The 21416-nt window shown below is 47.2% G+C and overlaps 1 protein-coding gene across 1 annotated transcript; it reads left to right on the top strand.

Annotated features, from left to right (window-relative positions):
* The first annotated feature begins 497 nt into the window (after nucleotides 1-497).
* On the top strand, nucleotides 498-21416 carry ME2 (malic enzyme 2). The gene is made up of 15 exons (XM_062512749.1): nucleotides 498-605; nucleotides 8728-8861; nucleotides 10187-10336; nucleotides 11694-11769; nucleotides 12144-12305; nucleotides 12784-12887; nucleotides 13204-13313; nucleotides 13424-13521; nucleotides 14304-14417; nucleotides 14503-14617; nucleotides 15449-15591; nucleotides 20003-20105; nucleotides 20340-20410; nucleotides 20925-21023; nucleotides 21267-21416. The coding sequence occupies exons 1-15, from the start codon at nucleotides 498-500 to the stop codon at nucleotides 21414-21416; spliced, it is 1737 nt and encodes a 578-aa protein (XP_062368733.1).

Consider the following 21416-nt stretch of genomic DNA (forward strand, 5'->3'; position numbering starts at 1 on the left):
AGACACAGTTTCTCTCCCGTGCCGTCCAGGCCAGGAGATTTCACTGTTGGAAAGCTCCAGAGGGTCTCGGTGAGGATTTTGTGGCTGCACCTTCCCAGGCTGTCCTGCCCCGGCTGGCGTTTGCGCCGGTGCCGGTTCGGCGGGTCACCGTGGGTAGTTAAAATTGCTGCTGGCATTTCTGCTCTGCCGTGCTGGTGTAAGGCAACACCGAGGCAGAGCTGGCTGCCCACAAGTCCTGCCAGTTCCCCGTCAGGCTCTCTGCACGTTCCCTCCACTCCGTACTCTCAGCATTCCAAGCCTTTCCCTCTTTTCCCTCCTCCTGGCTGGTTTGGGGCTGTTACTTTGCGGTGTTAAAGGAGCGTCACGCTGCCTGCGCTTCTCCGTGGCAGCAGACATCCTGCAGGTGTAGGGGTGGGTTGTGCCAGCTCTCTGAGGTGCCTGCGTGTTCCCTTTGCCTTCCCAGGTGCTGCAGAGGAAGGCACAGGAAGGAAGGCAGGATGCTGTCCCGACTGCGCGCGGCCGCGGCGCCCGGCGTGATGGCGCGGCGCAGCCTGCACACCAAGGAGAAGGGCAAGCCCCTGATGCTGAACCCTCGCACAAACAAGGTGGGTGCCTGTCCGTCCTTCCTTCCTTCCTTCCTTCCTTCCTTCCCTCCTTCCTTCCCTCCTTCCCATGTGTCTTATTTTCACCTGGCTGGCAGTCCCGTGGACCTTGTTCCTGGGCTGAGCCACCTGCAGGGACACAGCCAGGGCAAGGAGCAGCTGTGGGTTGCTGCTGGCAGGACCAGGGCTGCCAGAGCTGCTGTCCTGCTGTCCCCAGGGCACAGCTGAGGCTGCTGGCACTGCCTCTGCTTCTTGAGGGGCTGCCTGAGCCAAGGAGAGCTTTAGCAGAGAGAGGGTCTGACTTGAGAGTTTGCGAAAGTTAATTCCGAATTCAAGCCCGCTAATCATGGGAGGTGTTAGCCTCTCTGTCCTAGCCCTGTCAGACTGAGAGTTGGGGCTGAGCCACATCACCTAAGAAACATCCCTGTGCAGGGTCTGAAAGAGCATCTAAAAATAGACCTTGATGGGAGCTAACTGGGAGGTGGAGATACTGCATTAATTCCATGCATTGTGGCTGACTTCTAAGAAAGTAGCATTTTGTTCCCTTGACAAAACTGTTCCTGTTTCCACAAGCCCATCCTCAGTCTCCTCTGGAGTTGTAGTGGCCTTCAGGAATCTTCAAGCCATCAGTGTGTAGAATTAAAACTGGTGAGAAATCACTGGGGGCTTTTGGTGGCTGATCCAGGATGTCTGAAGTGGTCAAGAGAGGTGGCAAATCTGCTTTGTCAGAACATTTCCTGAGCAGTGGGGATTGGTTCTCTGTCCATTCCCTTTCCCCTCTGGACAGGAGAGTGCAAGATGCTTCAATCCTGCATGAATCCTGGCTGCCTTACAGACAGGGAAGGAGAGCTCTGGAAGGTAGAGACAGGGTGACTGCAAAACTGAGATTGAGATTGCTGCGTCAGGGAAGTAGAAAAGAGTAAATTGGTGTGATTTGTCAAGATCAGATTATCTCGAGACTTTCTGAGCTCTGAAGACTTTGGCATGCCAGTGGAAATTGCTTCAACCCCTGTAAGCTTTTCCAAATGCTGATTATGCAACAGTATTCAGAAATGAGAACAACGGGTCATTTCTTACTGTTTTTCTAGTGGCAATATCCTTCCTTTTTTTTGACCCTGGAATTCTCTACAGGACTGAGCACTATGCAACTTTTATTTCCCGAGGAGTAGAAGGGAGCAGTTTGCTTCTGGTTAATGGCAATTGATTTTTTTTTTTTTTTAGGTTTTTTTTGGGTTTTTTTTTTTTTTTTTTAGTTTTTTAATGCCTCCAAGAGGTTATATTTGTAAGAGGGAGCCCCATTCTGCATTAGTTTGTCTCTGCTGTATCAGCCTGTCCTTCCTGCTGATGCCTGTTGGAATGGATCAGTAGACTCAGGGAGTGATACTGCTGGATGCAGTGTCTGTGTGGAAGTGCATTTTAGATATTCAGCAAAGACATCAATGATTCATGAAATACACCGAGTACTTTACCCCTTGCACCTCATGTGTGTGTAGATATGGTTATATATATATATATATTATCTACGTACAGGAACAGATAGAGGCTGTTATCTCCTGCTGTCAGCTCCTTGAGATTATCATGTTTTACTTGATTACGTTTTAATTTTTACATCCTCTGTCAGCTCTGCAGAACATTTGGTGTCCCCTAAGGCACGTGTCCCTGGAACAAGAGCTGCAGAAGGACACCATCAGGGGCAGGAACCAGCCCTCACCCTTGTGCAAACTCATTTCTTGCTCTTTGCCACCGCAGGAAGTTTCTATCTCAAAATTTATTTTCTTTTCTTGCTCACTCTTACCTGTCTCATGCAGGTGGACACCCCTGGTTTTTTTGGGTTTTTTTTTTGGGGGGTTTTTTGTGTTTGGAGGCCAGATTTGAGGTGTTGATTGTGAGGGAGGCTGGAAGAGGCGGTGAGCTCTCTGGGCCATGCCCTCAGTGCTGCAGCCACACAATTGCAGAGCCTGCTGCAGCTGCTGCTGGCATCCTGATCTGCTCCTAGTCCTGTGTGATGTGTGATTCCTGCTCCCTGACAGGGATCCCAGCTGCAGTTAATTGGCTTCAGGATGTTCCATTCTGCTGTGCCAAGGCAGCATTTTTGAGCTCGCTGGACAATCAGAACACCGTTAGGACAACCTCAGTGGTTTAGTGCTGGCAATTAAATTGTTGCTGATAATTGTGCAGTGCTTCAGATGGGCCAAGGTTTGTTCTTCCTGCACAGAGCAGGTGATGATGCATGATCAGGATCCCTGGCTTGGGTACTGTCGTGTTCTGCCACGTGGAGTGCCATCAGAGTGTTCTTGTCTTCCCTGGAAACGCGTGGCCTGTAATGTTATCTGCGTGTTTGCTTTCTGTGGCTTGCACAAAATCGGTGACTCTCAATAATTGGTGACGTATCATAATTCCTGTACTTTAGCTGGTGATTTTGGCTGTGGCATCAATTCTCCTTGTGAAGAAGCGTGCGGTGGTATTTTCCACAGCGGATTCCATTGCCTCGTTTTCCGTGACTCTGTTCCTCAGGATTGTTAGATTACCACAGATTCACAGAATCCCTGTGGCTGAATCCCTCCGAGAGCATCCAGTCCAACCTGTCACCCGATCCCCACCGTGTCACCAGCACAGGACACTCAGTGCCGCGTCCAGGCCTTCCTGGAACAGTTCCAGGGATGGGGACTCCAACACCTCCCTGGGCAGTCCCAGTGCCTGACCACCCTTTCCATGAGGAAATTCCTCCTGGCGTCCAAAAACTCCTGCACTGACAGTGCCTCTTGAATTTCAGGTATCTTCAGGATTTATACACGCACATCTTTCTGTGTATGTATATGCCTGGAAGTGGCAGTAGATGTGCATGGAAATAGGTGATAAATGTTGAAGAAACATTCACTGGTGGCAGGTTAATAATCCCAGACTGAGGAATTTTACCGGGCGGCCATCTTCTCATGTGTTATATTTTGCTCACAGTTTCATCTGTGTTCATTCACAGCTTTTTCAGCCCAATTTATTTTCATGCGTGGCTTCCAGAATACTTCCAGAAGCTGTGATAAATTTAGCTTCGTGTAAAGAGACAGTTTTCTTAGCAGACTTGCACGTGACCTCTCTGTTTTGTGGGAAATACCCTAACAGTGCATTTCTGATTCAGAATTAAAAATAAAACCAACCAAAGTCAAAGGTATTTGGGCAAAATAAAAGGGCAGGACAAGAGAGTGTAAAGAAAGGATTGTATGAGCTCAAAGATGTAAAAGCAGATGTTAATGACTGTGAAACCTCATTTACCTCAGTCCAGGTGTTGTGGGGAGTGTGAAACCTCATTTACCTCAGTCCAGGTGTTGTGGGGAGTGTGAAACCTCATTTACATCAGTCCAGGTGTTGTGGGGAGTGTGAAACCTCATTTACCTCAGTTCAGGTGTTGTGGGGAGTGTCAAACCTCATTTACCTCAGTCCAGGTGTTCTGCTCAGGTCCTGTGGGCTGCTGGGGAGGAGGGGAGAGAAGGAAGAGCGCTGCCTTGGGTATTCTACTGTGGGATTAATGCCCTCAAAGAGAGCAGGAGCAGCCACATCTGCTCACCTGGAAAAAAAGCAGTTCAAAGAGAAGTCCCCAAGGCGTTCGTTCAGGGATGCCATTTCAATCATCGTGCTCAGGATTTGCAGAGTGCAGCTCAGAAGTACCCGGGAGAGGCTGTGAACCTTCCTCGGCAGTGAGGGAAGGCTTTCTGCTCCTGGCTTTTCCTTTTCCCTGAAAGCAGGGGAGCGCTTTGACCAAAGGGGACAGCTGTGGGCTGGATGAGCGTGGGTCACCTGCCTGGGTGGTTCACCAATGCTTGCACCTCTGCAGAGGAGTGCAGGAGCTGGTGGCATCTTCACCTGCAGAGAGGTGAGGTGTTCAAAGGGCTGGAGGTGCAGTGGAGAGCCAGGGTCATGTCACAGGGCATTGCCCCGCCGTGTCCGCCGCACCCAGGGAACAGCCAGAGTTTGGAAATGAAGGAGGAAGGAAATCAGGAGAGATTTTCATGCTCTGACCCTGCTCTCGTAAACTTTTAATCTCTGGTAGAGATAGCGAAGACACCTTTGATTCTTATGAATGAACTTTATTAATTTGCAGTGGAGGCTTCTTGTGCAATAGTGAACTTTGTGTTTGGCCCGTGGGAGCAAAGTCAAGGCAAGCAGCCTACAATCCTGCATAAAATCTACTTTATTTTCAAGATGTTTGTGATGCTGCTTCAAAGGCTGTGCTACACTGCTGAATCTGCTCTAATAATTACTAGGAGTTACAGGAAAACGGTTTTTAAAATCTTCTGTGGAGTAGAGTAACTGATTTCCCAAACAGTGACGTGTTTGGATACAAACCTTATGTGCATTTTTGTCAGGAGCCCTCGATGGGGTTTTTGCTGTATATGACAGTATTTATATATAATTTTTATATAGAAATAGAAATAGAAATAGAAATAGAAATAGAAATAGAAATATATTTTTACATATTTATATATCTCTGCTTGGAAACCTCTCAGAATTTCTTACTCGTTACAGTGGTGTTATAGAAATCCTGCTTGCAGCATTCAGGCTGCTCCATGCAAAGCACACAGCCAGAATTTTTATATCCTGATATTTATCTGTAGCAGCACTGGCTTTGTGTGATGGAGCCCTGTTGCTGTGAGGTCCCAGCGCCAGAGTTTGTGGATTAAAATCCACGGTGGTTCTGTGTGATCTTAACTAAAATACTCTCAACATTTCACTCCAGCACCGTTTTTTTCCTTGTCCCTCCCAGCAGAACGGTCGTTGCCGAGAATTCGTGAGCGTTAATTATTTAATTAATCTGTGGGCTTTGAGGTGTGCTGGGCTTCCTCCCTGCTTTGTCTGTGCTGGGCTGGAGGCTTTGTTCTGAGCTCTGAAGAGGATTAAGGAGTGAAAGTCAGCACCTGGGGAAAGGACACCCGTCCTGCTTAATCCCAGACTGTGGGAGTGTCCATGCACTTAATCCCGGGGAAATCTAGAGGGAATTTGGCCCTCAAGTGCTGGTTCTTCAGCGTTTTTCTTTTTCTTTTTTTTTTCTTCTTTTTTTTTTTTTTTTTCCTGCTAGAGTTGGGATTAAAAGATCAAAAGACAATAACTCATGTTGGGGCTTAGATGCTTACTAAATCTTATTTATGTTACAGTGAGTTCTACAGCAGTTTTAGCTAACAACCTAAAAACGGCATTGTGTCTTTATTTCTACAAGGCCCTTTAAGCTTAGGCTGTCTAATTAAGGACAAAGCTTGAATTATTTTTACTTTTAACCTAATAATCACTTGTGACTTGCTGTGTGGCATTTTTTTAAATTTACAAAAGTCCTACTTAGACCCATAAAGAAGGTTAAAAAGAAAGAAACCTCTGCCTCAAAGCTTCCATCTTGTCCTTTATACATATCACTATATTCTACAGCCTTGAATTCTAAATTTTCCACCACGTGACTTTACACGCTTTTATTCAAACTGATTTAGGCCCAAGCAGAAATTAAAGCGTCCTTGAATACGTTTTTTTGCATGTTATTGTCATGCAAATCAACAGCTGAAAGTTCTTAGTGTCACTTTAAAATCCACCCTATTTGATGTTATTGTGACTGCAGAGACGTTGAACACCCAGGTTGTCTACAGACAGGAAAGAGTGTGAATAAATTGAATAAAGATGGGTCGTGGGGGGGCCCAGGTGGTTTTGCGGGCAGGGAAGTTGGGAAAAACCACATTCCGCTGTCTTGCTGATAGTGGAAATTAGAAATTTGGTGGTCATCGTTTTTACAGGGCTTGAGATTTCGTGGAGTGGAGGATGTAGGTTTTGGTCGTGAGGTATTTCTCTTGGTGTGCAGTAAAATGTCGGTGTGGGGACCCTGGCCTTCCACAGGCCGCAGACCACAGCGGCCTTGCTGCCCAGAGACTAAACTTCTTTTGTCCTTCTTCTTCCTCTAAACACCGTAAATATCTCGGCATCCTTTTTGGTTTTGTGGTGTCTAAAGCAACAGTCAGCATTCTTACTAAAAATGTTTACCAGCTGTGCTCGGCCTTGCGGCCTGAACCAGCGGGCCTAAATCACTGCGGATCACTCACTCGAGCACTCCGTTTTTAAAAGATCTTTAACTGTATTTTAAAAGGCATTCAACTGCTGGTGGCAGCCAGCTGGGGAAGGGCTATTTTTAGAAGGTCTTTAGCTGTGTTTAAAAGGTAGTAAAGGGGTTGTTGAGGAAAAGGGAAGGTAGCTGAGGCGTTTGTGTGGAGCACGCATTTCTGCTCACGGAGAATTTCGTATTTCTTGTGAAGTTTGCAAAAGTGGAACCAACCCTTTGCAACATACAAAAAAAACCTGTGCGGCACCTTCGGTGCGTTTTGCTTTACATGGTCGTGTTCTTTGTGGAAGTGTTGGATTATTCTGATCAGGGTTTTTTTTTTTGTTTTTTTTTAAATGCCACTCTAAAGTGGCTAAAGTGACTGCTACACACCACCAAAAAAAAAAAAAAATTAAAAATCAACCCCCCAGAAAACCAACAGCAATGTTAAAAACTTGAAGAATGAACTGTCATCTGAAATTTATTTGTATTTAGTGTTGGAAGAGTACTAGAGATAGGTTAGGTTGGGAAAGAAAATAGTGGTTTGCAAATGACTCCTGACTACTTGTGGAACAACTCTACTGTCCTAGTAGTAAAAGGCTAAATTGAAATCAGTATTTAAAATATCAGATCTATTAAGTGAAAGGTTGGCAGACATGAAAATAAATACAGGGAAAAATAAATTTATTTTAGGGCAAAATACTTGGAGTTTTTTGCAAGAAAGCAAAGCACTGAAGTTTTTTGGGTTTGGGTTCTCTTGTTTTTTGTTTTTTTTTTTTTTGCTGTCTAACTCTGCATAGTGTAGAATCATTACAGAAAAGCAGGTGGACTGCTTTAGGCAATTTAGTCAAAACAACTAATACTAAATCTGACCTAAATTGGAAAGAGGAAAATCTTATAAAAATAGTAATTATTTTAATGATGGTATTTTTTTTTCCTCTAAGAAGTATTGTTTAGAAACCATTCAGGTATGATGGAACTAGAGTCTTTTTAGAAATTTGTGCTAATGGGAACACTCTACAAATACCTGTGAAGTGTCTGTTGTCACGGAAGCAGAGGTGAAAATATTTTATTGTAATCTGAGTTGATGCCTTTATTGTCAAGTGGAAAAGTACTGGGATTTTTTTGTTTGGTTTGGTGGTTTTGATTTTTTTTTTTTTTTTGGTTGGTGCTTGTATTTTTTTTTTTTTGGTTGGTTGGTTGGTTGGTTTGTTTTTGTTTTTGGCTTTTTTTTTTCTCTCTTTTTTATTTATTTTTGTTTTTTCTTGACAGCTGGGGAGCTGAACCTGGGTGATCCTTGTGGGTCCCTTCCAGGCCAGGACATTCTGATTCTCTGACCTTTCTGATGGCAGGAGGAATTTGGAGTGTAATTACAAGGCATTCAGCAAACCTTTGAAATCTTTTTTTTTTTTTTTTTTTTTTTTTTACTTGCCACTAAGAATCTGAAAAGTGAGGAACTGCTCAAATTAGTACTTAAACGACAATTAATTTAAACTCTTCATCCACTCTACGGAGAAGAATGGGAAGTTTTTTGCAGTTGAACTCTTACAGGTGTTTTGTTTTGTTTTGTTTTTTTTGGTAGTAGACAAATAGATGAGATCTATCCCTAAGTGACAGTGAAGTATTTGGTTTGAACTGTGATCTCAGCAGGGCAGTTCAGTGGTGAATGTGAGAAAATGAGCAAACTGAGCAATTCAGATTAAAAAATCCGTGGGGTGCACAGTTGCTGTCTGTGACTGTAGGGACCAGCCTGGGTGACCCACGTGGAACAACTGAAATAGAAGCTCTTATTTCACTTTTAATCCGTTTGCAGCGCGCGGGGCCTCTTACCTGCTCTCCAGTTCCACAGGGGAAAACAAAAATCTGGGAAAGGGCGCGAGGTCTGGGGAACGTGGGTGGAAAGGAATTGCCCACAGAAAAAAGCGAGGGAAAAACCCAAAAAAGGAGAGGCAAACACAGCCAAAGCCTGCCTGGAGAAGAAGGTCGCAGTGGAACAGATCCCTGGGGAAGGAAGTTTCTGGGGGTTTTGTTGGTAATTGTTGCTCCCCTCTCGTTTTTCAGGGCATGGCCTTCACCTTGCACGAGAGACAAATGCTTGGGCTGCAAGGACTCCTGCCTCCCAAAATAGAGACACAGGACATCCAAGCCTTACGCTTCCACAAGAATTTGGCAAAAATGACTGACCCCTTGGAAAAGTAAGCGCCGCTCCGGCCTTGTCCTGTCGTGTGAGGGAACGGGAATGTTTGGGCTGGAAATAAAATGGAAACGTTGAAATAACATGTCTGGGGATAACCAAAAGTTTCTGTTGCCTCCGCTGGGTTTTTCGGTTCTTGCATGTTATTTTCTCTTTGGCACAGAAAACTGCTTTCATCCTGTGGTTTAAATGAGGTTGGGAAAGCTTCTCTCTTTTTTTTTTTTTTTTTTTTTTTTTGGAATATTCCACGGTCACGAAACAGCAAAAGAGAATGTGTGGAAATCAGTGACAAAGCTGCAAGCCTGCCTGTAACCTGCAGTACGTTTTTCTGTGATCTGTAAGATGGAGTGGCAGGTTGTTAGAGCGAGCACAGGAGGGGTGGCATTCAGCCCGTTCTCTAAAAATGGGTGATGATGAAGGTAAATTGAGCGTTTGAGATACCAAAACCAGCGTTTAGCATACAGAGCTAAAGAGGAGCTACGAGAATAGAATTTTAAGCCTCATAATGTGTAAATTCTTTTTATGCCTTTTATTACTTAACCAACTGGTTTGGTGGACCGCAAAGGATTTTGTTGTGTTTTATTTTTTAGAGTGCCGTGATTTTAGCATCCCCCGTTACTGTTTTCACATAAGTTTTACGTATCTCTGCCTGTAAAAATACACAAGTCTCCTGCAGGCAGGAGGAGAACTGGAATGGTTTGGGGCTGGCTGGACCACATCAAAGCTCATTTGTTCTCATCCGAGCTGAAAGATGGCTCTTGAATCCACATCATGTCACTTGCTGCTCTAAAAGCAGTCCTGTCATGTGTATTGGCCGAGTGCCCAGTTGCTGTGGCCAAAGGCAAATTGCTAATTCATTATCTCTGTGTCATTGGGTCAGCAGAACTGAGTATGGGTTGACACACGGTAAATTGGTGGGTAAACTTGCAGAAATTCAGATTTAATTTACACACCAAGTCCTTCAGAATGGACTTTCTGATAGGGCTGGGTTTGCTGTGCGTGTGTGGTGATGCTGGGACTCACTCGTGATGTTCGGGTGAAGAATTCTTTCGCTGTAATTTTGTTTACAACGGTAACCAGACTCCCTGCTGCATCCTGCAGTAAATCCCCGTGCTGTTTCTAATCAGGTTGTGCGCATTACCTTGTCAGCACACACCGTGTGTCCCATCCGCTATTTCCATTTCACCTTTCCAGCCCTGCTGCTCTGCCTTCTCCAGCTGGAGTCCTCGAAGCCTGACGTGGAGTGGGGAGTGGGATTTGGATGAAGAAATAATCATGAATTAGACAGTAAAGCGGTGTTCTTTATCTTGTGCTGATTAATGACAGGTACATCTACATAATGGGGATCCAGGAGAGGAATGAGAAGTTGTTCTACAGGGTGCTGCAGGACGACATTGAGCGGTTAATGCCCATCGTGTACACCCCAACAGTGGGGCTGGCCTGCTCCCAGTACGGACACATCTTCAGGAGACCAAAGTAAGGACCAAAACCACACAGGGCTGCTGCTTCCACTGTCAGTTCCTCTGCCTCAGGTTTGCTTTGTTCCCTCTTCGTTCAGCCACACGAGGCTCGTGCCAAGTCAGGGCAGTAGGAGTTTGTTAAAATATTTGTGTTGAGACAGGAAACGTTTGAAAGCAGAGATGGAGATGGGTGATGTAAATAGGCCAAAGGCAGGGATTCAGCCCTCTCCCTAGATGGCTGACAGCTCAGGAATTCCTAGAGGGGATTTTTACAAATATCAGAGTTCTTTCTGTGAGTCTGGGGATCTGTGTTAGGACTGAGCATCTGGAAGGAGTGTACATTGAAAGGGATTTCAGGACATCCCTGTTTCATCCCTGTTCAGGTGGGGCTGCTCCAGGTGGGTTCTCAGCTCCATCCCTGTCTCACTGCAGTTCAGGTGGGGCTGCTCCAGGTGGGTTCTGAGCTCCATCCCTGTCTCACTGCAGTTCAGGTGGGGCTGCTCCAGGTGGGTTCTGAGCTCCATCCCTGTCTCACTGCAGTTCAGGTGGGGCTGCTCCAGGTGGGTTCTGAGCTCCACCCCTGTCTCACTGCAGTTCAGGTGGGGCTGCTCCAGGTGGGTTCTGAGCTCCATCCCTGTCTCACTGCAGTTCAGGTGGGGCTGCTCCAGGTGAGTTCTGAGCTCCATCCCTGTCTCACTGCAGTTCAGGTGGGGCTGCTCCAGGTGGGTTCTGAGCTCCATCCCTGTCTCACTGCAGTTCAGGTGGGGCTGCTCCAGGTGGGTTCTCTCAGCTCCATCCCTGTCTCACTGCAGTTCAGGTGGGGCTGCTCCAGGTGGGTTCTCAGCTCCATCCCTGTCTCACTGCAGTTCAGGTGGGGCTGCTCCAGGTGGGTTCTCAGCTCCATCCCTGTCTCACTGCAGTTCAGGTGGGGCTGCTCCAGGTGGGTTCTCAGCTCCACCCCTGTCTCACTGCAGTTCAGGTGGGGCTGCTCCAGGTGGGTTCTCAGCTCCATCCCTGTCTCACTGCAGTTCAGGTGGGGCTGCTCCAGGTGGGTTCTCAGCTCCATCCCTGTCTCACTGCAGTTCAGGTGGGGCTGCTCCAGGTGAGTTCTGAGCTCCATCCCTGTCTCACTGCAGTTCAGGTGGGGCTACTCCAGGTAGGATTTTAGCTCCATGCCCCAGGCCTAAGTATTCCTAGGCAGGAGTATATTATTAGGACAATAAGATATTGTCCTTTGAGCAATTTAATCAGTGTCTGTCAAACTTTGAATTGTAAGTTGTCCTTTTTGACATCTAATTTTAGAATAGCAAAGTGAAATTTCTCATTGTCACTCACAAAATATTTCTTTTTTTTTTTTTTTTTTTTCCTTTCAGAGGATTATTTATTTCCATCTCAGACAGAGGCCACATAAGGTCAATTGTGAACAACTGGCCAGAGAACGACGTTAAGGTACTGTCACTGTGTGATTTATTTTTTAGTTGTTATTCCATCTCAGCTGAGCTTTTTAAGATTTACTAGTATTTGATGGAGACATAAATATTAAATAATGCACTCTTGGCTCTTCAGTGGTGATGGAAGAATGCATCTAATTAAGGTAATGCATACGTTGAAGATCAGTGTTTTATCCTAAATATGAGACTTATGGGTTGAGGAAAATATTCCTCATGATCTGTTCTTCATTTGACTGTGCAAACATACCTCAATTTTGGAAAAAAACCCACAAGTGCTGTTGATATACTCTATGTATTTCAGTGATCATGTATGATTTGACGTGCTTTTTCTTTTTCTTTTTTTTTTTTTTTTTATTTTTATTTTTCCATCAGGCTGTTGTCGTCACTGATGGAGAAAGAATATTGGGTCTTGGAGACCTGGGGGTGTACGGGATGGGAATTCCAGTGGGAAAGCTGTGTTTGTACACAGCCTGTGCAGGGATACACCCAGATAAATGCCTGCCTGTGTGCATCGACGTTGGGACTGATAACACAGTGAGTTACCCCTCTAAAATTAAAACAAAACAAAACAAAATCCATACTACAACTGAGTATTTTTTGAGCATTTTTGTTTAAGATAAACCCAAACGTTTTATGCAAAGAGTAAATGGTTTTGAATACACTGTACACTGATTTAAGAGTGCCCATTAATTTGTCCACGAAAGTGTGCATCTGGAAGTAATTGGAATGCTGGAACACTGCAAAATAGCCAGTCAGTTTCGACCTGACTTTTAAGAAGCTGGAAGTGGGAATTAAGATTTATTAAAGCAGTTTATTGTTCGCAGTATTGATTTGTTCAGTTTTAGAAGCGTTCAGCAGCAGCTGAAATTACAGAACATCGGTAGAGACTGGAGGCTGTTACAGGGGCTGCTGTAAAACTGCAACATCTCTGGTGTGACATGGGCTCTGCCCGGGTGTGTTTGCTGGGGAAGCGATTCATCCTGCTGCCCTTCTGTGGGTTATTCTCTTCCAGACACTGCTAAAAGATCCGTTTTACATGGGGCTGTACCAGAAGAGGGATCGCTCGCAGGTCTACGACGACCTGATAGATGAATTTATGGAAGCCATTACAGACAGGTAGGGCACAGAGGGCTCTGGCACAGAGCAGCCCTGTCACGCTGTCCTTGGAGCAGCCCTCCGAGGAGCAAGGAAAGCTCTAGAAGCTGTGGCAGGCGTGTGTGTGTGTGTGTGTGTGTGTGTGTGTCCCTGGAGTGACACCCTCGGTGACCCAGAGCACGCTGCTGGTGGTTATCTGTAAACAGGCACGGAGCAGAGATGGAGCTGCCGGGCTCTGACAGGACAGCCTGCTTCCAGGAGAACTGGTGGTGTGCAGGCTTTGTTTGCTTTCCTCTGTCTGCATCCCGTGATGGGGGGCCTTTGCCTTCTTCTCTAGGTATGGCCAGAACACTCTCATCCAGTTTGAAGACTTTGGGAACCACAATGCATTCCGGTTCCTAAGGAAGTACAGGGAGAAGTACTGTACCTTCAATGATGATATCCAAGGTACACCCTTCGTTTGTGTTTCTTAATACCCCCTGCAAAAACTTTTCCCAGAGCCACAGCCTGCCATGTCGATGTGCTCAGCTGCCCTCAGATCTGCTCTGCTTTCACAGGCACAGCCTCGGTGGCCTTGGCAGGGCTGCTGGCAGCACAGAAAGCCACTGGGAAACCCCTCACAGACCAGAAAGTGCTGTTCCTTGGAGCTGGAGAGGTGAGTCCTCTGAGCAGCACGAGGTATTTAAAATGTGCATCTTCTCATCGTGGAGACTTCTGTTGTCTGAATTCAATAGGAATTGAATGTGAACAACTTTTCATATAAAGTAAGCTGAGATGCATTAGCAGGAAGGACTCTGCTTAAACGGGACTGTGTGAGAGTTGTTTAACATTTTCAGGGACTCACATTTTTCATTTTCCTGCATGGCCTTGAGAAAAAGCATCATGTGTGTATTAGAGGGGAGACTCACCATAAAATCATTATGTAGTGAGACCATCTTGTTAATTTTTATAGCACCAGAGAGAAGTGCAGGGAGTTCTTTCCCAGCAAGGTGATTCGGTTACTGGTGCTGCAGTGCCAGGAGCAGCACGGTGCCTCTTGGCACATCAGCACAATTGCTCCCGAGGTGCTGACAAAATAACTTAATTAGCTGAGAAGTTCTCCATCTGGGGAAAGGCCCTGATGGCAATAACTGGGCTGTGCTGAGCCTTGCTCTGCGTCTGGCTGTGCCTCATTTCTCCTGCCAGGGAAGGGACACCGGGGCCACCTGCTGCCCTCTGCCTCACCTCGGGCAGGTTTGGGGAGCAGGGGACACGCAGCATGGCGTTGGTTTGGTGGCCAAAGGGCCACCAGAGCTCCCCTCTGCACCGGTTGCAGATGTGTCCTGCTGTCCCAGGGAAACATTTCCTGCCTCTCACAACAGGCTCACCGAGGGGTTTTTATGGAGATCCTGGGCAGGGTGGAGTTGTGACTCCTGTTTGTCACCTTTCCTCTGCCAGGCCGCCCTGGGAATTGCAAACCTCATAGTTATGGCGATGATGGAAAGTGGTGTTTCCCATGAGGAAGCCTCCAGGAGAATATGGATGTTTGACAAGCACGGCTTGCTGGTTCAGGTAGGGATGCACCACACCTGGGAATCCCACAGCACAGGTGAGCACCTGTCCTCTCACGACACGAAACAAATGTTTTTATCTGCAGGGTCGAGAGCAGAAGGTGGATTCCAACCAAGAGCCATTTACACATCAGGCTCCAGAGCACATACCAAAGACATTTGTAGAGGCAGTGAATGTACTTCGGCCTTCAGCTATCATCGGTAAGGGAGGGTTTTGTTTTTTGTTTTTTTTCTGTAATTTGGTTTTTAGCTGCCTTTAATTTGCTGACAGGGCTCTGGGGAGCTTGGTGACAAACCATCTGCATTTCTGCTGGTGTAAATAAGATGGAAACATGAGGTCAATTTTCTGCTTGAAAATATACTGATCTGTGCTGCTCCTTCTGGGCCTCGTGTCCTTCGTGACAGCACCACAACCACAGTGTCTTCCACAGGAGTTCCCTAACTTGAGTTGTTTGGGTGTTTTCTGACCTTCTGTCCCCCAGTCACCTCCTCTGGTGAGACCCTGCCAGCAGCACAGCTGGAGCTCTGAGGTCACTGACACCTGTGGGTATTTATTTACAGCTGTGGCTGTCTGCAGAGAGCAGATAGGATTACAGGCATTTCCTGGTGTGACTGCAGTTTCCTTTCCTTCCATGTGGTTTATTCGGAAAAGGAGAGTACCCTGGAGTTTGTAGCCACTGTAGCTGTGTGTTTGTATCTCTGGGTTTGGGTGTGGTCAGGTGTGCACTGCACTGCTAACACCCAGCTGGGATGAATCACCCACAGAGCGCCTGGAATTCCCACCTTTTTTATCCAGGACCATGTTCTTTGTACACATCAATACCAAAAATAACGTGAAACAGCCTTCTGGAGCACACTGAGTAGATGTTGCTGTGAAAATTGTGAACGTCAGCCATCCAGGAGCAGCGCCTGGTTTCCATCTCCAGAGAAGCTTTGGTCTGGGAGAGAAACAGGGCTGGCAGAGCTCGGTGTAGGGTGTCTGTCCCCAGCCCTGTGGGTGATTGTGCTTTGGTGTGTTTCCATCCCCTCCAGGAGTCGCTGGGGCAGGGCGTCTCTTCTCGCAGGACGTGCTCAAAGCCATGGCCTCCATCAACGAGAGGCCCATCATATTTGCACTGAGCAACCCCACGGTGAAGGCGGAGTGCACGGCAGAGGAGGCTTACACGGTGACAGAGGTGTGTCAGCTCGGAGCTGCTGGGTGGTGGGGCTGCTTGGGACTGCCTGAACACCAGAACTCGGATTGTTCCTCTGTCACTTGGACTTGGTGATGTGAGAATACGGCTCTTTCTCCCCTCCTGGGAAAATTATTTTTAGCTGACAACATCTTGCAAAGCCTAAAGTAGCCTGAATCTTGTTAACCACTTTTTTTTTTTTTTTTTTTTTTAACGGAATGACCAGCAGTACTGTTACGTGTCTTTGGGCAATCAACTCTTGTTTCTCACTGCTCTTTTTAATTAATCTGTGTTTTTAATGGAGCGTGTAGGCCTGGCAGCAGAGGCTGGGTGCAAGCTGTGCAATGTCATGGCCGAGTGCTGTCCTTGGAGCAGGTGATGCCCTCGCAGTGGTGAAGGAGCTGTTCTTGCACCCAGGTCCCAGTCCTGCAGCTGCCATCAGCAGTGACCCGTGGAGCCCTGTGCTCCCTGGGCAGGGCTGGCCTCTGTCCCCCCCCCCCCCACCCCCCCCTCCGTGTCCCCAGCCACAGGATCTCTGTGTGTCACCCTGTCACCGCTGCACTGGGAACACACACACCACCACTGTCACACCACACCACACCACACCACCACCTTGTTTTTGGCTGTAAGGAAGCCAGTCTCTGATCGTTGTGCAGCGGGTTTTTGTGTGAAGGTGTGTTCAGCAGGGAGCCTGGGGGAAGGGAGGTGGGGACCCAGGCCCAGGGGGGCTGCGAGGCTCTGCAGGGGCTGCTGGTGCCTCTCCTTCACACTGCAGCCTGCAGCTGCTGTGATTTCTGTGCTGCCCGCAGCCTCCAGGGATGCAGCTTTTGAAAGGACCGAGTTTTTGTCCTATTTCTGTTATTTTTAATACGGGGGACCCCCATCAAGCGACTCGTATGTGAAAATGGGCGTGTGGAGACTTCTCCTTGTTGCTTGCTGCAGACTGCGAGCTCCTCCCTTGGCTTTTAAACTCCTCCAGGGATGGGGACTCCGCCACTGCCCTGAGCAGCTCTGCCAGAGATTGACAGACCCTTAGGTAAAGAAATTTTCCCAATATCCACCCTGATCCTCCCCTGGCCCAGCCTGAGGCCGTTCCCTCTCCTCCTGTCCCTGGTCCCTGGGATAAGATCCCAAATCCCCCCCAGCTGTCCCCTCCTGTCAGGGAGTTGTGCAGAGCCACAAGGTCCCCCCTGATCCTCCTTTTCTCCAGGCTCAGCCCCTTTCCCAGCTCCCTCAGCCTCTCCTGGGGCTCCAGCCCCTTCCCCAGCTCCCTTCCCTTCCCTGGACAAACTTTTAAATTAAGGTGGTTTAGTATCTCTCAGATACCTTGTATTAACCAGAACAGTGAGCTGGGCAGCGTTTCAGTTTATAAATTCCAGTATCTTGGATAGAAGGTAAACAGGAGTTCGTTGTGCAACCGGCACTGCAGTTGGCATAAATAAATGTAAAAACTGCTGCCATCTCTAGCTGAAGGAGGCCAGGAGCACAGTTAGAGAGGGAACCAGCCTGATTTCCCCTTGCACTTTATATAGAATAGCAGCAGATGAACAGATGTTTTAAGGCTGGTGGTTGTTTGCCCATGGCTGAGTGCTGAGCCCCACTCAGGGGAGCTGGACCTCAGCTGAATGATAATTAGTGATTTTTCCATATTTCCAGGTATTTTTACACCTGGGTTATTCAGACAATTAAGCTGGTCAGTAAATGAACGGGTGTAGTTTTGCCCCAGTCCTTACTCATAAATTCTGTATTTTTTTTTTTTCCCTTTAAACTTCCCTGCAGTTCAGCTGCTTGTTTGCACGGTGCTCTGGTTCTCTGAAATGTCCTCAGCTGGACCCATAGCTTGCCCTTTATAATATATTTTCCCTTCAAGATGGGGTAATTACCTAGGAAATGGACTCCAGAACCCTGAGGGTTGTGTGAAAATCTCCAGCTTCTTTTCCTTTGTCATGCAGCTAATGCAGTTTGTCAGGCCCTTAGGCTCGGGGACAGCCGGATCCTGGCTGGGGCGATGTCTCAGGCTACACCAGAGGCAACAAAGGAACAAAGACACCATCACTAACCTCTCATTCCTCTTTTCTTTTTCTTTTTTTTTTTTTTTTTTTTTATTATTTTTCCCACTAGATGGCACCTGTAAAAGCCTGCCGATGCCCCTGTGTGTTCTGTGGGCTTCTGCTGCTTTTAAATTTGCTTTGTCTTTTGGTCCTGTCCTCTCCTACATCCATTTGCTTTGTTCCCTCCACAAAAAGGCTCTTTTCTTGTGGGTGTGCCCTGACATTCAAACACAGTTCCAGAGCCTTCAGCTTCTTTGGTTATTTGTTTTTAAGCATTGCAGTCCTGGGGAGCCTTAAAGGTTTTAAATCGATGTTCCTAAAAGTGTTACTCAAAAGAAAGTCAAGATTTTTTATTTTTTTCCTCCCAGTGGGCTTAGTGCTTGAGAAGAGGGTAATTTATGTGGAGGGTGTGGTTCACACTCAGATACGCTTTGATATTTTGTGCCAATTGAAATCCTGTCCGAAGGAAGGATCAGAGCCCATCTTTGACTGCCCTCCCTCATTGCTGGCCAGGCTAACACAGCAGTTCCTCCCTCCGCCCTCCCACCCTCCAGTGAGGACCTTTCATTTCCAAATCTGCCCCTCTCACTCCTGGGTCTGCAGGGTCCCTGAGGGGCCGTGGCCGTGGTGCTGATCGGGGTTAACAGCACCAGCACTCCGTGCTGGCTGTGAGCTCCTCCGAGGTGCTGCTGCCCTGGGACTGAACGAACACATCTCCTGTGTGCCTTGGAGCTGCTGCTCCCTGCTCCCAGATGGCTGCAGGGGCTGCTGGCCCTGCCCAGCTGCTTGACTGATCGACCCTTCCATGACGGATCGACCCTTCCATGACTGATGGACCCTTCCATGACTGATCGATCCTTCCATGCATGACTGATCCTTCCTTTCACACTCATCCTTCCTTTCACACTGATCCTTCCTTTCACCACTGATCCTTCCTTTCACACTGATCCTTCCTTTCACACTGATCCTTCCTTTCACCACTGATCCTTCCTTTCACACTGATCCTTCCTTTCACCATTGATCCTTCCTTTCACACTGATCCTTCCTTTCACCATTGATCCTTCCTTTCACACTGATCCTTCCTTTCACACTGATCCTTCCTTTCACACTGATCCTTCCTTTCACACTGATCCTTCCTTTCACCATTGATCCTTCCTTTCACCACTGATCCTTCCTTTCACACTGATCCTTCCTTTCACACTGATCCTTCCTTTCACACTGATCCTTCCTTTCACCATTGATCCTTCCTTTCACCACTGATCCTTCCTTTCACACTGATCCTTCCTTTCACACTGATCCTTCCTTTCACCACTGATCCTTCCTTTCACCATTGATCCTTCCTTTCACCATTGATCCTTCCTTTCACCATTGATCCTTCCTTTCACACTGATCCTTCCTTTCACACTCATCCTTCCTTTCACACTCATCCTTCCTTTCACACTCATCCTTCCTTTCACACTCATCCTTCCTTTCACACTGATCCTTCCTTTCACACTGATCCTTCCTTTCACACTGATCCTTCCTTTCACCACTGATCCTTCCTTTCACCATTGATCCTTCCTTTCACCATTGATCCTTCCTTTCACTATTGATCCTTCCTTTCACTATTGATCCTTCCTTTCACACTGATCCTTCCTTTCACACTCATCCTTCCTTTCACACTCATCCTTCCTTTCACCATTGATCCTTCCTTTCACCACTGATCCTTCCTTTCACCATTGATCCTTCCTTTCACACTGATCCTTCCTTTCACACTCATCCTTCCTTTCACACTGATCCTTCCTTTCACCATTGATCCTTCCTTTCACCACTGATCCTTCCTTTCACACTCATCCTTCCTTTCACACTGATCCTTCCTTTCACCACTGATCCTTCCTTTCACCACTGATCCTTCCTTTCACCATTGATCCTTCCTTTCACCACTGATCCTTCCTTTCACACTGATCCTTCCTTTCACACTGATCCTTCCTTTCACCACTGATCCTTCCTTTCACACTCATCCTTCCTTTCACACTGATCCTTCCTTTCACCATTGATCCTTCCTTTCACCACTGATCCTTCCTTTCACACTGATCCTTCCTTTCACACTGATCCTTCCTTTCACCATTGATCCTTCCTTTCACACTGATCCTTCCTTTCACACTGATCCTTCCTTTCACACTGATCCTTCCTTTCACACTGATCCTTCCTTTCACCATTGATCCTTCCTTTCACACTGATCCTTCCTTTCACACTGATCCTTCCTTTCACACTCATCCTTCCTTTCACACTGATCCTTCCTTTCACACTGATCCTTCCTTTCACCATTGATCCTTCCTTTCACACTGATCCTTCCTTTCACCATTGATCCTTCCTTTCACCAGGGCCGTTGCCTGTTTGCCAGCGGCAGTCCCTTCGAGCTGGTGACTCTGAAGGATGGAAGAACCTTCAAACCCGGCCAAGGAAACAACGCTTACATTTTTCCAGGTAATAAATGAAGCTGTCACCCTTTTCTCTCTAAGATTGAGCTGGCTGCACCTTTCAGAGTTGTTACCAGCATTGGAGAACTTGGGAAAATAAGTGGCTGAATGGCAGTCGGGTCAAGATGCATGGTGCATGCATCCACAGTGAGCTATCCAGGCCAACAGAAGGGTGTTGTTAAAGACTTTGTACGCCCATTTTGAAGTGGTGTGTCCCTAACTGGAAGTGATTTGCTTGCAGGCGTGGCTCTGGCTGTGATCCTCAGCAGTGTCCGGCACATCAGTGATAAGGTTTTCCTAGAGGCTGCCAAGGTAAGTCTGGGAGCAGAGCAGGCTGTGGCTTCTGGCACAGCAGGGATGGCTTGATGGACACTTTTCTCAAATCTTGGTGAAACACAGTAGTTTCCTGTTCAGCTTCTGTTAGCTTATCCCTGCACAATGGAGGGGAAAGGAAAAAAAAAAAATCAAAGGAGATTGTGCCAAGAATCAGGTTCCGTTGCTGTTTTAATGAAGTAGGAAGTGTGTGCCTGTGTAAATTATTGTGGCAGCAGGGCTGCCTCCTGCCCTGGGTTCTGCACCTGGCACCTTGGCCAGGGGGGATTCACCCCAAAAAATACCAGAGCTCCTTTTCCTAAACGTTCACAGTCACAGCGTGCTGATTCTCAATTCCTCAAACTGAACCTGTTGAGATCCTGACTGCCTCACTCCAGTGCTTTGGGAGCACTCTGGTGCTGAGAGTACTGCAACTCGATTCTCTCAAGTGTTCTGGCATCATCTAGCACATTTGGGGCGCAGTAAATAAAAAATGTTTGTTTCTCCAACTCAGGCACTGGCAGAGCAGTTGACGGATGAAGAGCTCGCACAGGGAAGACTTTATCCTCCACTGTCCAATATCAGGGAAGTTTCTATTTATATTGCTGTCAAGGTGAGTAGGAAACATAAAGTTGCACTGCCCTAGAAGTGGTTTATGTGTGCGTTAACCCACAGAACTGCAGAGAGTGCTGGTGCACACAGCACCCAGCTCTTTTGAGAGATGCGCGTACAGAAACATTCCCTTGGCCGGATGCTTTGCCTTGGCGGCGACCGCGCGCCAAAATGACGCCTGAAATTAAATTAAATCCGAAGTTAAGGTTAGAGAAACAGCGCCGTGGTGGGTTTTTCCCCGCAGGTGATGGAGTTCCTGTACGCCAACAACATGGCCTTCCACTACCCCGAGCCCGCCGACAAGAGCCGCTACATCCGCTCCAAGGTCTGGACCTACGAGTACGAGTCCTTCATGCCGGACGTGTACGACTGGCCCGAGTCCAAGGTGCACTGA

Source organism: Cinclus cinclus, chromosome Z (genome assembly GCF_963662255.1).
Source record: "Cinclus cinclus chromosome Z, bCinCin1.1, whole genome shotgun sequence".
NCBI lineage: Eukaryota > Metazoa > Chordata > Aves > Passeriformes > Cinclidae > Cinclus > Cinclus cinclus.

Bases quoted from the DNA above. Each gene is read 5' to 3' on its own strand.
- ME2 (XM_062512749.1), top strand. From the start codon at position 498: ATGCTGTCCCGACTGCGCGCGGCCGCGGCGCCCGGCGTGATGGCGCGG. The intron at 15,592-20,002 runs GTGTGTCAGCTC...TCCTTTCACCAG, and splicing joins AGGCTTACACGGTGACAGAG to GGCCGTTGCCTGTTTGCCAG. The intron at 20,106-20,339 runs GTAATAAATGAA...ATTTGCTTGCAG, and splicing joins CAACGCTTACATTTTTCCAG to GCGTGGCTCTGGCTGTGATC.